Source organism: Sturnira hondurensis, unplaced genomic scaffold (assembly GCF_014824575.4).
Source record: "Sturnira hondurensis isolate 20B ecotype Veracruz unplaced genomic scaffold, ASM1482457v3 Scaffold0018337, whole genome shotgun sequence".
In the NCBI taxonomy this organism is placed as follows: Eukaryota; Metazoa; Chordata; class Mammalia; order Chiroptera; family Phyllostomidae; genus Sturnira; species Sturnira hondurensis.
Genome location: NW_028090968.1, coordinates 1,663,498 through 1,681,437, shown reverse-complemented (window position 1 = coordinate 1,681,437; position 17,940 = coordinate 1,663,498). Strand labels below are relative to the sequence as shown.

The window sequence follows — 17,940 nt, the reverse complement described above, 5'->3', positions numbered from 1 at the left end:
GTCCCTTTCCTCTCAGCTCCCTGTCTCATTCTCCATAATTTCTTCTTTAACTATATCAGGAATGATTTACTGTTAAAATACATTTGAAGTGAATGAGGTAAAGCAGTAAGTATTGACCATGCTGGGTGGTGAGGACATAGAGATCTACCGTACGGATTTCTGAACTCTTCTGGGAGATGTAGTGATTTTAAACAGCTGTGCCTCCTTGCTGTGGAAAACAGTTTGACAGGTCTTCGAAAAGTGAAATTCAGTTACTGTATGATCCCACAATTCCACTCCTAGGTATATACCCAAAAGAATTAAAATAGGGAACAAGTACATGTACACATGTTCATGGTGGCAATATTCACAATTGCCAAAAGGTGGAGATAGCCCATGTGTCCATCGGTGGATGAAGGACAGAGCACAATGTGCTCTGTCCCTAATGAAATATTCACCCATAAATAAGTAATGAAAGTTTGGTACATGCTACAACGTGGGTGAAACTTGGAAACATTATTGCCAAGTAAAAGAAGCCAGACACAAAAGGTTGCATATCGTATACTTCCATTTATGTGAAATGTCTAGAACAGGAAGTGTCATAGAGCCAGAAAGTCAAACAGCGGTTGTGGGGGGAGGGGACGGTGTGAGAGAAGCGGCTTCATGGGTGGGAGGTTCCACTGCAGAGCGGCGGTCACACAACACTGTGCATACACTAAGTGCCACCGAATTCTTCACTTAAAACACTCAACTTCGTGTTTTGTGAATCCCACCTCGATGCCTTATTTTAAAAAACAGCAGCTCTCCCCCTTCCCTCTTTTTTCTTCCCCTTGAAGCAACCTTTGAAACCGTGCCTTTTTTCAGCTCTTCTGGAGATACCTCTTCAAAGCAGTGATGTGTTGATGCTTTTTTTATTAATTTAGAGAATAATTGTGGAACTTTTGAATAAAGATATCCTCCCCACCCTAAGTTACTCCTAGTAACCTTCTGACAGTTTCATGTGAACCCGGTTTTTCCTAGGCCTTTCTGAGTGGGACAGGGCAGGGATGCTCGGAACTTTTTTGGTCCCTGAGTTAATCACTTGGAGGTTTCTGGGGAGCTGCCCTGGGTGTGTCCAGTCATTACCTGTTCTCTGCATCTCCTGGAGGTCTCTGCTTCCATTAGAGCCCCTCATACCCTTTCCAACCTATATTTTTGACATTCTCTGGTGCGGAACAGAAAGGTGATTTTTAAAAAATAGCTATATATGTGTGTGCTACTTATCTTGACATTTTCAAGCTCATTGGTGGTCAGGAACTCAAACTTTAGGGCAGAGGGGTCTCAAAGTGGTGGTTTATTGCCATGATCTGTTGGGCTTGCCTGGTGGGAACTTGAGTTAATAGATTTTAAAATTGGTTTGTGTAAAAACATGGATTCTAGCTGCTATTGACAGGTGAGAAGTGGGGGGCACACTGAGCTGCATCCCTGTGTGACAGTAGACGGAAGTCGGGGCTGCAGTCTCAGCAGGGCATGTCCCCCCTTTCCCACCACCCCATGTCACTCTGAGGACTTCATTGCATTTGCTGAATTTGCTTTTGGGACACCTTCCTTAAGGTTTGTGCATGTCACTAGGAACAAACACTGTGTGTGTGTTTGTGTGTGAGTATGAGAGAGAGCATGAGAGCAAATGCACACACACGAAGGAGTAAGAGAACCCCAAATTACACAGAAAAGTTAAGAAAGATCTAGAACTTTATTAAGATATCAGAAGGTAGTCTTCTTCTGTCCCTTGTGATTTTCTTTTCTCAGTCTGTTCCATTGGTTTCTTAGGCTTTTCTTCTCCCTCCCAGGTCATGTAGAAACAGTAGTCCTAAGGGTGAATGATGGGGTAGGGGCAGATTGAATCAGACTGCTGATTTTCCAAGGGAACAGAGAAAGGATGCCGGAGGCCACACTGCACGCTGGTGAGTGACATGAGGGCCCGTGCTCCATTGGAGGGTACTGCACAGGCTGGGACGGGCTTTGAGGCAGCCTGACTGGTGTGGGTCCTTGCCTTGTGGTCTCCTGGCTGTGTGGGGTGGGGCAGTCACTTCCCTTCTCTGGGCCTTTGTTTCCCCCTTCATATAATGGGTGTACTAATCCTTGCCTCTCAGGGACTGTCGTGAGAATTAAATGAGATTGTGTATCCAAAGTGCATTCTGCCTTGTTGGGTGTATAGAACGCAATCCATGAACGGGAGTCACAGGCTGCCTGAGCTCTGGGAATGTTTTGGGGCACGTTTTTCATCCTAACAAATTGCAAAGCTCATATCCCAAGTGGACAGGGGTTGGGCGGAAGGGGAGGCAGGAGAGAGAAACAGAACAAAAGGCTACAATAGCCCAAGATTGGTTTTAAAAGTTGTGTTGGGAGCTCAATACAGATTATTCTTTCTCTTGGAGATAAAAGGGGAGAGAGCGGGCAGGCAGAAAAAGATAAAAAAGTGCAGTGTGCTAAGTTTGAAAAACTACAGTCTAGGTTAAGTATGTATGCACAGAAGAACGTTTTTATTTCTATGCGTGTGCCCTCGTGAGCGCTCTTTAAATATAACTGGGTATGGGCCCCAGGGGAGTGTTTGCAAAGACTCTTTTGAGGCCTTTGGAAAAAGATGCTGTATAAAGCCAGAGAATTATTACACAGATCTATGTATATGACAGAGAGTGCACACCTGTGCACACATCCAGATGTATGCATCTAGCCATCACACTCATTGAGTCTTCTTCCTATTTAATTTGGAAAAGGGAGTTGAAGATCGACTTATCTCAAGATAATTTGCCTCCTGGAGGGCCTTTTGTGACTGGAGGTGGGAAGGTTCTCACCTCTCCCTCAATGTCTCTGTTTTAGTACTTTATATAGCAATCCTGCCACCCACAATCATTGCATGAATGGGTGAAGGTTATCTGTAGCATGTGCTTGTCTGGGTCCCTGGGTGCTGGAGGTTGGTCTCTTCTGATTGGTTTGAGATCAGGAGATTCATGTGGTGATGCCAATGAGGAGGGGAATGGTGTTATAGGCTTGTCTAGTTTTTGGTCATGGTAATGATATATGAGAATTTGCCTCCTCCCTCCCATGTGTATCTAGTCCCAAGACACGTATTGGAAAAGCTTAATTTGAGTCTGAATCCCTGTCACTGGGACAGGAAATTACAGCTGTGAACCCAATGGTTAGCATTCTCTGGTGAGGCCTTGAACTTACTATTAAATGCAGTTGACATTTCTGCCCAGCCCATCCATGCTCACTTCCTGGAGATGGGGGCACATTTTCCGAGTGGGTGTCAGTCATTCACTCATTTATTTATTATTTATTATTTTCAGGTCTCTCTTGTGTACTGTGGCCACCGGCTGTGCTGGCCCAGGGGCTGTGCTGGCCCAGCGGTCCCCAAGGGACTTAGAGGCTTGGGGGTGGGGCTTTGGTACCAGGCCTGCAGATGAACAGAGGGCTTTCTTGGAGCTATATACGTGGGGGTGGGAGCTTGGGGAAAGAGGGGCCAATGAAGTTTTCTTAGTTTGTTTGGCTGTGAGGACATGGGACCTGCTCAGTTTAGATCATAAGGGCTGAGTATTGAGGGGCTCGTAGAGGCCTGGGTAGGAGTTTGTCAGGAGCCAGGATGGCCATTCCTATGCTGGGCCTGCTTATTCCCATGGCCACATGGTGTCTCCAGGCCACCCTCAGAGAGGGTTATATTTGTACAGCGAGAAACCAAGTCAGCCAGAGGTAAGTTTACCAAATCGGTAGGTGCTCTTTTCAAAGTTTGAGTGCCTCTGTGGTGTTGCTCCAGGTTCAGGCTGCAGGGCTGTGTGACACGTATGACATTTAAGATGCCAGCACTTTGTTGAGTTTATCATTTTGTCTGTGCCGGGTGGGCTAGGCCTGAGTAGTGTTATTGATTCCTCTCTCTGGTGGGCTGCTGCCGTGTGCCTGCATCTCATCTGTGGCTGTCCAGGCGTCTGCATCTGGTAGTGAAAGAGCCCTGGCAAACTGTCCTCGACTTGCCTCTCAGCAGGTGGATCTTGGTGGAACGATCAGGAACTGTGCTGTTGGGTGAGAGGCACCTGTGCCCCATCCTCCCTCATCTCTAGGCATATAATTGGCCCATCCCAAACCTCTGGAAGACTCTGTATGATTGGTTTAGTTTGACTCATCCAGCCTCTCTAGGCCCACCCACTGCAGCTGGGGATGGGTAAGAATTGGAGGCCTCTGGGGACAGAAAAGGGGCATGAGACAGGCCAGGCCTGCTGGCTCGTACATTTGCCACAGCTAGTGGGCAAAGATGTCACAGAAGAGGTGATCTCAAGCTGAACCTTGAAGGAGGCCTTGAGTAGGGCAGGCAGCTAGGTCTTCCAGGTACTGGGAATAGCCTGTGCAAAGGCACAGAGGCACAAAAGAAGGAGCAGGTTTGATGTGGTGGGAGACAAAGTAGGAAGAGTGAAGGAGACAGTCCAAGGCCTCAGCCAGTGGAGGGGCTGTGGTGCACATGGGCTGGAGCTTCAGGTGTCTGCAGGGTGGAGGTGGTTGGTGTACATGCAGCCTTTGGAGGAAGCAGATCCAGAGCAGAAGGCTGAGGGGTACAGCCACAGGGACCAGAGGCAAGGCCGAGAGGGTCTTTGAAGAGGTGGGGAGGGAGCCACAGCGTCTGCGGCAGCAGCTGCTCACCTGCCATTTCGCATCTATTAAAACCTGGGCTACAGTCTCTTGTTTGCGTCTAGCCAGTGGCTCGACCGATTGGCATGAGTGTCTGGCAGGCCACGTGTCTCGCCACGGAGAGCCACCTCCAGCCTTGAACTGGAGAGGGTTAGTCATGGGGGAAAAGAGGGAAGAGCTTCTGGATGTTTTCCTAAGGCAGGGGTCAGTCAACATTTTCTGTAAAGGGCCAGATGGCAAATATTTTGGGCCATGCACTCCCCTCTGTTTCTGTCACAACAACTCAGCTCTGCCATGGTAGTATGAGAGCCGCCATAGACAGTATGAAGACTGAGCACGGCTGTGTTCCAGTGAACTGGTAGTGACCCCTGGCCCGCCCCATGAGGTTGGTAGTATTAGTACCATTTTTTCAGCTGAGGGAACCAAGAAGCAAAGAGGTGTTATTTACCCAGGGTTGCAGAAGTGAGATGTGGGGGATGTGGGGTTTGATTAGAAAACCTGTGCTCTTTCTTCACTGCCCGTTTGCTGACCTGGTGTTAGATTCGATAGATTGGCCCATTTGATAGATGTTAGGTTGGTTAGATGTGCAGAAGTTCAAAATCAAAATTATTTCTGTAATGGACTTGTTCTTTGCTTCACATTAAGAAAGCCTCTGCTGCCCTGAGATGGCATAAATGTTTGTTTGCATATTTATAGGGCTTTTATTGTTGCATTTCACATATTTAAATTATGCCGTCTGAAATTTATTTTGACACATAGCAGAAGTAGAGATTTAAGTTTTGTTTCTTGCTCCCCAAATGGTTTCTTGCCTTGCAACATTTATGGGCAAATTCATCCTTTCCGCAGTGATTTGAAATGCTGTTCTTTATCCCATATCGACTGCTTATGGTTGAAGTTAACATTCTCCTGTGGACTTGACCAGATTGGCTGTTTGGTTCTCTGGAGCCAAGCCAGGAACTGGTTTTGAGACAGATGGTCCTGGGGAGAGGGAGACCTGGCTCAGCTATGCTTTGGAGTGGCTTCACTGCTGGAGCCTGCTCTGTTGTTTCTTGCCCTGTGTGCTGTGGCAGGTAATAAAGAGGAAGGAAATCATAGTGATCGAATAAACAAATAATGGGATGTGTGGTGCTGGGGAGAGGAGAGAAAATTACAAGTTAGGTAGCTCCTCTGCCAGTGAGTGTCACTGGCTTGGAGAAATATAATATTTATGTGATACATGGAAACCAACCCAAACATGACCCACTATGGCCCAAGAAGAGTCAGCAAAGTGAATGCATGTGAAGTTAAAGCCTGTAGACACAGTGTGTTTTGGGGGGGGGAGGTGTAATATCAACTCTTGGGCCATTTCCTTTTCTGCCATTACCACAAACATTCTGATTGGCAGTGTGGGGACATCAGAAGGGACAGCCTGACAGTCTTATTTCTGTGATGGACATTTTCTCCCTAAGATTCCCAGTGTCAGAATACTGTTTTATTTGTGTCCTCAGTGGTTTTGACATTGATGCAAATACAGGGGCGAGGTTCCTGAGGCTGGCAATGCATGGCACGGAAGGGAAGGGGTCTATGAGCACGATGGTGGGTTGGGTCAGTGCTGGTCGTCCACTGTTCCTGTGGCTTCTGTGCAGTGTGATCCGTGCCCCCTTCAGAGCCAGCCTGTGGTCGAGATTTCTCGTTATGACGATTCTGGCTGCTCTTTTCCAGAAGCACATTCTTATGTTTTGTGGGACTTCCTGGGAAGTTGTTCTTCCTCCAGGTTTTCTTTCCCCATGGGACGTACAATTTTCTCCTGCAAAGTCTGAGGGGCAGTATTTGGAACCTTCCCCCCAGGCCCACCCCATGTTGTGCCTAAAAGCCCAGAACCCAGACACTTGCTCAGTCTCCACCAGGTGAGCCCTCACTCTCTGGGTCTGACTTCCCGTGTTGGCTTTGGTGATCTTTGAATCTTCAGGAAATCTGCTCTCTAGTCTTCTGAGCTAGCAGATAGACCACTTTTAAATATTTATTTTTGTTTCTCAAGGTTGAGGTACAGAGGAGCTCAGTAAATCTCCTCACTTCTGAAAATGGGGTCCCTTGAACCAGCACACACTTGGTGCTCACTGCTCCCTTGTCCCTGCCTTCCTACCACCCAGGAAAGGCACTGCTTATAGAGATCAGTGACACTTGCTGAGTGCTTTCTGTGTGTTGGATATTGTATAAGCACCTCACTGACCTGTTACTTTACTGAAAGCTTACAACATTCTTAGGAGACAGTGACAGTTAAGGTCCCATTTTATAGATATGGGACTTGGTACTCACAGAGGGAAGACAACTTGCCCAAGTTACCCAGCTGAAGAGTCAGGATTTGAACCTGGGCCCTGACTCTAGAGATTGTGCTCTAAAATCCAGGGCTCTGGACCCCTTTCTGGCATTCAGTGCAGTGCATACACCAGGTCGGGCACTTTGATGGACTCTTCCAACCGTCCTGCAGAGAATGTGGTATTTTCCCCTTTTTGTATTTTGCAAAGGCAGAAGCCTGCTCAAGATAGATAAGCAGGCAGTAAGTAGCTGAGCTGGGTTTTGAACTCTGGTCTGTCTAGCCCAGGAGCCTGTTGATAGCAGTGCTTCATGGATCCTGCTTCTGTCATTGCAATAGAAGCTACTGGATGTCCCCACCTGACCACCTTCTTGCCCCTTGCAGCTCCCTGCAAAAGCCCTTTATTTATCTCCAGCTCTTGGTCCTGCCCAGGACAATTTCCACAATTTTTGCTTTTAGGATTTGAAAGGCCACCTGAGACCGTATAACTTGTCCCAGCATAGTTCCCTACTCTGTAGCATTGTGCTGCACCCTTATCAGGTGGTTGTGAGAATTGAAAGGAGGCTTGTCAGGTGCTGACACTGCACGTGACAAGTGCTCACTGCATGCCAGCTGTTATTTTTGTTGTTTCAGTAGCAAAATTAGATAGGAGTTGTCTCACAGGGTCCCTTGTTTCCTGTAAACTTCCACCGAGTGCCCGATGTGTGGGAGCTCTCAGGACCCAAGATGCCTGACGTGCCATGTACCTACCTGTAAGGAGTTGTGTGCTAATTGCAGGAGACAGAGATGGTTAATTATTGCACAATCTGCAACTTGTTTCAAGGGTAGGGGAATCAGGGAGGGCTTTCCTTATCCGTTTCATCAGATTGGACATTGGGGGTGAAAACAAGGAAAGACAGGTTCTGGCCAAGAGGCCCGTACAGTCACGATCTGTTGGAATGTTATTCAGCCTTAAAAAAGAAGGAAGTCCTGACTTATGTGAGCACATGGAAGAACCTGGAGGAGTGATGCTGAGTGAAATAAGCCAGACACAGAAGGACACATGTTTCACTTCAATGAGGAATCTAAAATAGTCAAACTGAGAGAGGCAAAGGTTAGAACAGTGGTTGCCAGGGTGGGCTGAAAGGGGGGTGGGGAGTGCTGTTCGGGGGGTACAGAGCTTCAATTAAGTAACACAGGTCAGTCCAGAGGTCTGCTCTACGTCACCGTGCTTCCCTTTGGCAATTGAGAAATCTGTGGAGAGGGTAGATCTTATGTTGAGTGTTCTTACCACAGTAGAAAACTGTTGGGTTTGCGTCTTGCTCAGGAAGACGCTGTCACATTTGTGGGTAGGGACAAAATAGTGCCGCAAAATCACTTGGGAGAGTCCCTCAGGAAGGCCTTGGGACACAGGGTGCTGGCCGAGACAGATTGCTTATCTCTGCGTTTGAGAGCCTCAAGTGAAGGGGTCAGTGACACCTTGGTGACAGCAGGAGAGGGCATAACACAGACATGTTAGTGTAAGGATCACACTTGCAGTGGCAAGCTCTTCCTTCTAGGAGAGGCTCAGCAGGGAGGCTGAAGGCCTGCTGTGCATGACACTCCTGTCCTGTGCAGCCCAGGGCACCCTGCGTGGGGCGCACCAGCGGTGGGGGTGCCTGTGCTGTGCGCTCGGCCAGGCTCTCATCCTGCTCAGATCCACTGCCAGCGGTTTGCTAGTGAGAGTCCAACATGCATGTGATGCGCTGCCACCCAACAGAAGCCTGGCTGTGTAGTTTTTTTAATTAAGAGGAGGTTTTGCCAGGGTTTGAGAGGAGGGAGGGATGACTAGGTAGAGCAGAGAGAATTTTTATGGCCATGAAACTATTCTGTTAGATCCTCTAAGGTGGTTAGATGTTATTGTAACATTTGTCCAGACTCACGGAATGTGCAGCCCGAGAGTGAACCTTGACGTTGACTTTGGGTGATCACCATGTGCCAGTGTGTGTTCGTCATCTGTAACATGTGCACCGCTTGGGTGGGGGGTGTCGATGATGGGAGTCTGTGAAGTGTGGGGGTGAGGGTATATGGGAAATCTCTGCACTTTCCTCCCCATTTTGCTGAAACTGCTCCCCAAATACCTATTTTTTAAAGATTTTATTTATTTTTCTTTAGAGGGGAAGGGAAGGAGAGAGGGAGAGAAATATCGATGTATGGTTGCCTCTGGTGTGTTCCCTATCGGGAACTGGCCTGCAACCTAGGCATGTGCCCTGACTGGGAATCGAACCACGATCGTCTGGTTCGCAGGCTCGCGCTCAATCCACTGAGCTACACCAGCCAGGGCGGAAATACTTATTTTTAAAAAGGAAGAGATTTCACCTCTTCCAGTCTCATATTGCAGTTATGAGTATGCCGTTTCTTTGCTCCCATATGAAATTCAGGCCACTTGAAAACCCCAGTGGGGAGGGAGGCCTTGTCAGAAAATTCAGAATTCCGACAGGCCTTGGCGCGCAGGAGCAGTTCCCGAGCGTGGGTCCACAGCGCGTAGCGGCGGCCTCCCCACCGCCTCTGGTTCTCTGGAAGGTAAAAGCGGTGAGAGAGGGTCCTGCCTGTCTTCAATAATATATTAAGCCTGGGTTGTTTTTCATGACTGTGGTGTCATGGGAATAAATTATTGCTTTCTTTGTTTTTGTTTTTTGCACATGAATTAGTGTTTTCAGTTAAACTTTTTGTAACTTTAGCATTAGGATGAGTTCTTCTAAATTGCTCTGCTCCCTGCTGTAGTCCGTGAGAGGCAGTGCCTGGACATAGCACTGTCCATCTCATCTCCCCTCTGCACCTTACAGCCCCCAGGAGGTTGGGAAAGTGGGTGCTCTTCACCCCTTGTGCTGGAAAGGAAGGGTCAGAGTGGCTGAGACACTGGTCTAAGGTCTTGAGCCAGAACCTTTGTTATCTGTTGATGTTCAGAATGTAGTCATACTGACTCTTTTATTGTAGGCACATGTGAATGTGTATTATTTATTATTCTCCATTAAGAAAGTCTTCTTCAAGGACTTTCCTTCCTTAGGTAAGTTGGGAGCCTGGCTCCTTGGAAAGGTAACCACTATGCTCAGTAGATATTTACTGACCAATGAGAAAATGCATGAGCTCTGAGCCATGGTAAGTCCAGGCAGAGTGTGGCCCACTCTGTTGTGGCTTTCTCTGTTTCATGTGCCAACTCCCTTCTCTTACGGGCTTTTGGGGGGTGGGCGGGCAGCTCAGCCTCTTCCTGTCTCTCTAGGTTGATTAAGTCTACCTTTGGGTCTAACCTTCTTTCCTTCCTGTTCTTCTCAGTTCTGCTATCTCCCCCATCTTTCTAATCTTTCTTAAGACCTTTTCTGGAAATGATTTTTCTGCTGGTGTTTTCTAGTATGAAAATTATCTAACATTGAGAAAAGTTGAAAGAGTCATGTATGGCTCTATCCTTACAACATGTGCCAGGAACTGAGCCCCTCAGTGTCCTGGTTGTGGGCTCATTACCTGGACCCATGCTATTCGGTGGCCTTGATCCTGGACATAGCATGCACGTGACAACGGTCTTCTTCCAGCCCTTCTTCCTCAGTCAGTGCTGTGCGTCTTTATAGCATCATCAGCTTGGAGTCAGAGGCCTTGGTTTGGTCCTGGCTCTGACATTTAAAGGTGTGCAGTTGTGTGACTTAATAACCTCCCCAGGTTTCTTCCTCATCTGTAAAATGGATTAACATGACTGTGAGGTGCCAATAAAATAGAAGTTCTTATGCATACATCTCTGCATGTAAGTGGTGGCAATATTATTATTGTTTCCCAGGGTTAAGCACAGAGTTTGGAATTGGACAGATTTGGAGTCAAATTCCAGCTCCTTTGAGCCCATTTGCATGTCTGTGAAACAGACTCAAAAGATAGCTTCCCAAAGAGGTGATGTGTGGCACCAGTGACTCAATGTACATGACACTCTTAGCTGGTGGGTTCCAGGACTGTCAAGCCCTCAAGGTTCGAAGCTTCCGGAGGGCAGGACCATGTACTGTGGCTCCCAGTATGCCCTCTGACCCTGGCAGACTCTGGGTCTGCTGGATTCTGCCCTCATTGTGTGCCGGTCCCTCCTTCCTCATGCCACTCTGCCTTTCTCATGTGACCAAGCTTATACATACCTCAGGACCTTTGCACATGCTTTTAGTGGTCTGGAGTATTTTTCCTCCATATAGCAGCAGGGCTGGCACCCTCTCTTCATCAGGCCTCTGCTCACATGTCCTCTCCTCAGAGAGGCCTTTCTAGAGCACCCATGTGAAATGGCACCGCTCCCCATTGTCAGTCTGCTTCTGCTCACCTTGCTTTGGTTTTCCTTCTCAACCTTCTCATCACCCTGAGAGTTATGTGCTTGCAGGAAGGACTTTGCTTATTTTGTTCACTCTTCACTCACAGTTCCAAGAATAGTGCCTATACCTTGTAGCTGCTCAATGTTGACCCAATGATACTTGACTCTTTCTTGGCGATGCCTTAGTGACCCAAGAGAGAAATACCTGGGCGAGAGACCTCTTCATAGGCACCTTAGAACTCTCAATTCCTTTTTTTAAAATTTATTTTCTTTTTGTTTATTTTTTCCATCACCATTTATCCCCCATACCCTCTTCCACCTCAGTCCTCGCCCCTGAAATTACCACACTGTTGTCTATGTCCATGAGTTCTTTCTCTTTTTTCTTTTTGCTCAATCCCTCTGCCTCACAACTTCCCGTCCTGTCAGCCTGCTCTTTGTGATGAGTCTCTCTCTATTTTGTTGGTTAGTTCAATTTGCTCGTTAGATTCCACATATTAGTAAAATGGCGTGGTACCTGTCTTTCTCTGACTGGCTTATTTCACTTAGCATAATGTTTTCCAGATCCATCCATGCTGTTGCAAAGGGTAAAATGTTCTTCTTCTTCTTTTTTACGGTTGAGTAGTATTCCATCATATAAATGTACCATGACTGTTTTATCCACTCATCTACAGATGGACACTTGGGCTGCTTCCAAATCTTGGCTATTGTAAATAACATTGCAATGAACATAGGATTGACTACTTTGGTTTTTTTTTCCTTTTTTTTAATTGTTTAAATACAGTTGTCTCCATTTTCCCCTCACCACTCTCCCCATCCCAGTCATCCCTACCTCCCACGTTCAATCCTACCCACCTTTGGCTTTGTCCATGGGTCCTTTATACATGTTCCTTGACTTGACTCTTTCCCCTTTCCCCCCATTTTCCCCTACCACCTCCCCTCTGGTTACTGTCATTTTGTTCTTTATTTCAATGTCACCAGTTAGATTTTGCTTGCTTGTTTGTTTGTTTTTGTTGATCAGGTTCCGCTTATAGCTGAGATTATACGGTGTTTGTCTTTCACCACCTGGTTTATTTCACTTAGCATAATGCTCTCTGGATCCATCCATGCTATTGCAAAGGGTGGAAGCTCCTTCTTTTTTTCTGCTGCATAGTATTTCATTGTATAAATGTACCATAGTTTTTTGATCCTCTCATTTATTGATGGGCACTTAGGTTGCTTCTGATACTTGACTTTTGTAAATTGTGCTGCTATGAACATTGGGGTGCATAGGTTTTTTTGGGTTGGTATTTCAGGATTCTTAGGGTATAATCCCAGCAGTGGAATTGCCAGGTCATAAGGCAGTTCCATTTAGTTTTCTGAGGAAATTCCATACTGTTTTCCACGGTGGCTGCACCAGTCTGCACTCCCACCAACAGTGCACTAGGGTTCTCTCTTATCCACAGCCTTACCAGCACTTGTTGTTTGTTGATTTGACCACTTTGACCACTGTGAAGTGGTATCTCATTATGGTTTTAATTTGCATCTTTTGATGGCTAGTGATGCTGAGCATCTTTTCATATGTTTCTGGGCCCTTTGTATGTCCTCCTTAGAGAAGTGTCTATTCAGGTCCTTTGCCCATTTTTTTAATTGGGTTGTTCGTCTTCCTAGAGTGGAATCATGTGAATTCTTTATATATTTTGGAGATCAAACTGTTGTCCAAGATATCATTGGCAAATATGTTTTCTCATATGGTTAGTTCCCTTTTCATTTGGCTGATGTTTTCTTTAGCCATTGCAGAAGCTTTTCGGTTTGGTGAAGTCTCATTTGTTTATTCTTTTCTTTATGTCCCTTGCTCTACAGGACATATTGGTGATAATATTGGTGTGTGGAATGTCTGAGATTTTCCTGCCTATGTTCTCCTCCAGGACTTATATGGTGTCATGACATATATTTAAGTCTTTTATCCATCTTGAATTTATTTTTGTGTATGATGTAAGTTGGTGGTTGAGTTTCATTTTTTTGCAGGTAGCTGTCCAGATCTCCCAACACCATGTGTTGAAGAGGCTACTTTTATTCTGTTTTATACTTCTGCTCCCTTTACCCTAAGAACCCTGAAACACTAGTTCAAAAGAATTTATGCACCCCAATGTTCATAGCAGCACAATTTACAGTAGCCAAGTTTTGGAAGCAACCTAAGTGCCCATCAGTAAATGAATTTATCCCAAAACTATGATACATTTATACAATGGAATACTATGCAGCAGAAAGAAAGAAGGAACGCCTACCCTTTGCAACATCATGGATGGATCCAGAGAGCGTTATGCTAAGTGAAATAAACCAGGTGGTGAAAGACAAATACCATATGATCTCAGCTCTAAGTGGAACCTAATCAACAAAACAAACAAGCAAGCAAAATCTAACTGGTGGCATTGAAATAAAGAACAAAGTGACAGTAACCAGAGGGGAGGGGGATAATGGGGTGGGGTGGGGAAGGGTCATCAAGGAATGTGTATAAAGGACTTATGGACAAAGACAAAGTGGGTAGGAAGGAGGGTGGGAGGTGGGGATGCATGGGATGGGGGAATGGAGTGGGGAAAGTGGAGACAACTCTAGTTGAACAGCAATAAAGAAAAGAAAAAACAGTTCTTGGTTTTGACATCTGAGAGATGGTAAACAGTGTCTTGAGTATGTGGGTGGACAAGCGGTAACCATTGTTTGATGTAGATAGGAAAGTTGGGTGGTTATTTAATATAAAGGCGTGGTTTCCTATCAGAGAATCTTTCCTATGCAAGAGATATCAGAAGAGTAGCTCCTATAAGTAATTATGGACTGTGTATCGGAAAGCCTTCCCCTGACAGTGTCACCTGTATACTAACTATAGAAATTGGTGTGGGAACATCCGATATCTCAGTAAACTTGAGTAGTTTTATGTCAATCTGGACTCGATCTGCTGTCTGATCTACTGTTGATAGACGACTGTAACTAGGAATATATCATTGTTCAAAACAGATGTTGTCCTGTAGCAGGGACTTGGAAAAGCACTTAGAAATCACAAGCCTGTTATTTTTCCAGTGTGGCTGTGTAGCAGGGACTTGGAAAAGCACTTAGAAATCACAAGCCTGTTATTTTTCCAGTGTGGCTGAGTATATTCACCAAGGAATTACCTTCACGTTTATTCTCATTCTGCCCTGCCCTTCTGTTTTGTATGGCAATAGTAATAGTCAGCTAAGACCACTGGGTAACTTAGACTGTATGGAAATTATTTTTTAAAGGAAAAGGGAACTTGTTTAGATGAGCTGCACTAAATAGCATATAATCCAGATTGATGAGAGGACGGTGTAGCAGGTAAGGTCTGCTGATTGATTTTGACTTTGCCTTCTTCTCATAGATGAACTGCGACAAGCCATCGTGGCCATGATGAACAGGAAAGATGAGCTGGAGGAGGAGAACAGGTATTGTGATCTTCAGGCTGGAGGTGGGGCCTCTTGCTTTGACATTCTACCTCTAGGACAGAGAGAATATCACAGAGGAAAGACATTTTGCTTTGCTGGCAAAATTGTGACCATTGATTTTTTATTTTGTCTGTGAAGGACCACTTTAGTATATATATGTAGTCTGAGTGTTAGGAAGGAATGAAAACCTTATAGTCATGGCACCACTGTAGAACAAATGAAAAATTTGGTAAAGATCTTTTAAAAACAGCCACATTGAGATACAGTTCACATACCACACAGTTCACCCATTTAGTGCCTTCACAGCTGTGTGCAGCCATCAGCTCAACTCTAGAACATTTCTGTCACGTGGCCAGGAACCCTGTATACCTGTTAGCTGTCACCTGCCGACCTGCTCCAGCAGTCCTTCCAGTGGCCTTTAACTGAGGCCTGCCTACCATGTTCCAGGCACTTCGACTGCTTGTCTCAGAGTTATCTGAAAAAAAGGGGGTACTTCAGACAAGAAGGCATTTGAATTTTTTTCACTCCTCAAAAGCTCAGTGGCAGACATTGAGGGGGAAAAGGTTTTTTTGTCTTTCATTCCCAGTTGAAATCAGTGCTAGGTCCTGGCAGGCATCATCCATGTCGCTGTGATGTGGCTGCCTGAGCGGGAGCTTCTCAACCTCCAGCACCTTGTCTTGGCCACACGGTGGTCAGTAGAGGGGTTTGCCCACAGGTATCGGGCTGCCTCCCTGGGGGTTAGGGGAGGTTTGGCTGTGCCAGCATTGTGCACGCACATGTCTGGGTGTTTGCTCATGTCACCCTTTTGTTCTTTTACTCAGAGCAAGAATTAAGCATCCATGGTGACATGTGATCACGGTTGTTCTTTTTTAAACCTTGTTTTGGGCCCTGCTTGACAAGCTTCTCCCTCATCCTTTATGGAAACATATAAATGAAAACAAGCATGATTTCAAAAACAAAAGAGAATTTTTAAAAGCAGGATCTTTAGATAGTACAATTTGCCAACTAAAACTTTCAACAAAGGGCTTGTTAGACATTGTAGGATTTTTTCCCCCTTGCTTCAGTGGAAGCTGTTGTCTTGGAAGAAGCTGTAGGTTGTCTTGCCTTGTGAGAAACAATAGTCACTGTCTGTCAATTTCTTCTTCCCAGAGAAAGAAAAACGTCATACTATGATTTGTGTCAGGGGGCCCCAGGCCCTAAGAAGGGAATTTTCTCAAAACTCTCAAGGAATACAGGTCTTGGAGAGTTTGATGAACAGTGGGGTTAGGGGTGTCAGACACTTCTGCTTATGTTCTGAGGTCACATGGCAAGTGTCCTCTAGAATTGGGAGGCGGGTGCACCAAAGTCAGGAAACGTTTTCTAGAAATGCCCATTTGAGGTCCAGAGAAGTAAGTGATCAGTGGAATCATATAAATGGCTCACTTCTAGGTGCTAATTTATGGTTATCTCTGGATGAGCTGCTACCTTCTCTGCTACTTATGACCAAGGATGACAAATTCACAAGTGAATGTGTTTCAGAGGGTTAAAAACTCCAAATATAATAGAAAATATGATATATGCAGTGTCAAACTATACAGCTCTCTACAACTCTGTATATGCTTGTTTAGCCTGGAGAGGGCAGAGGGACAGGGTCACAGTGCATTCGGTGGGTAGGAGCGGAAATGAGGGTAGACATCTGTCAGATTGTCTGAGTCCAGATTCTATTTTTAGGGCTCAGATAATTCTTTTGGTCTGAACGGACATTCCTTCCTTCCTTAAATCTCTTCTTCAGTGTGGCTGTGACAAAAGGGCCTGAGCTGAATGTGCTGTACCTTTGCGTGGGGTGTCTGTAAAGGGACTTGCCTGGGATTTGCTCAACACATTGCTACTCTTGATTTGGATAGAGACGGAATCATGGGTACAGAGAGTGTTTGATGGTTGCTAGATGGGAGGAGGGTCTAGGGAAATGGGTGAAGAGGGGAGGGGACTAAGAAATGCAAATAGGTAGTTACACAATACTCATGGGAGTATAAAGTACAGTATAGGAAATGGAGTAGCCAGAGAACTTACACACCTGACCCATGGGTGTGACCAATGGTGAGGGGATTGCCTGAGGGAATGAGGGGTGCTGAGTGGAGGGGGCAAAGGGGGAAAATTGGGACAACTGTGATAGTATAATCAATAACAAATAATTAAAATTAAATTAAATTAAACTAAATAAAAAAGCTACCCACAGGCTATTGAGACATAGAGCCTGGGCCTCACATAGTTCCTATAGGGCTCATTCTAATTAGTACTCTGAGGTTTTTGAGCAGAGTTTGGTATCTCCTTAGGTGTATGTATATTCATACAAGGTGTAGACTTGAATTATGATTGATGCAGAGCCATGTGGAAACGAATGAATTAGCAGTTGACTTAGGTAAATAACTGTGTTCTGGGCTTGATGGACTCAATGGCATCTGAACAGATAGGCCCTCCTCTTCCCAGATCACTGCGGAACCTGCTGGATGGTGAGATGGAGCACTCGGCTGCCCTGCGGCAGGAGGTCGACACCTTGAAAAGGAAGGTGGCCGAACAGGAGGAGCGGCACACCACGAAGATACAGGCACTGGCAAGGTAGGAGGGCAGCGGAGCTGGGAAGCAGTTGTGGGAAGGCTTTATTAAAGCCCAAGCACATGTTTACTAGCACTTTGTAATCAAAAGAAGATAGTGACCAATGGAAATAAAGTTTGTGCATTTGAAATTTTATTATTTTACTGAATACATATTGAATAACATATGTGCACATGGTTCAAAATATAAATGGTTAAAGTGTGCAATCTCCAGTGACCAGTTTGCCTCTAGAGGTGGGCAGTATTACTGATTTCAGGATGCTCCATGCATATACAGGCTGAAGCGTGCACACATACTTTTTCGTTTCCCTCTCTGCCTCCCTTTATTCTTTCCTTCTTTAATGCACAATGGTGGCTGATCTTCCACACCACCCACTTCACATTGTAGAGATTGTTCCGTGTTGGTGTACACAGGGATGCCATCTTTAATAGCTCATATTTCATTGACTGCATCAGAATTCATTTGACCAGTGTGCCAACAGCTAGGCATTGAGGTGGATTTTAGTCTTTTGCTACTTCTAATACCGCTACTGTAAATAACCATCACATTTATTATTTTGCTCTTATATGACTGTATTTGCTGGAAATATTCCTGGAAGTAGAACTGCAGGGTCAAAGTTCTGTGCTTTCCTCAGTTGGATAGAGTTCATCAAGTTGCCCTCCACGGAGACTGAGCCAATATACGTTCCGCAGGAGAGGGGA

General features: G+C 45.6%; 1 protein-coding gene across 2 annotated transcripts in view; it reads left to right on the top strand.

Moving 5' to 3' along the window:
• The window catches only part of SNX29 (sorting nexin 29), a 560,470-nt gene that overhangs the window by 143,283 nt on the left and 399,247 nt on the right, over window positions 1–17,940 (top strand). For both annotated transcript variants that reach the window (XM_037068993.1, XM_037068994.1), the window contains 2 exons: window positions 14,584–14,647; window positions 17,114–17,242. In XM_037068993.1, the coding sequence (XP_036924888.1) occupies window positions 14,584–14,647; window positions 17,114–17,242 (193 nt within the window). The remainder of the gene's footprint in view (window positions 1–14,583; window positions 14,648–17,113; window positions 17,243–17,940) is intronic.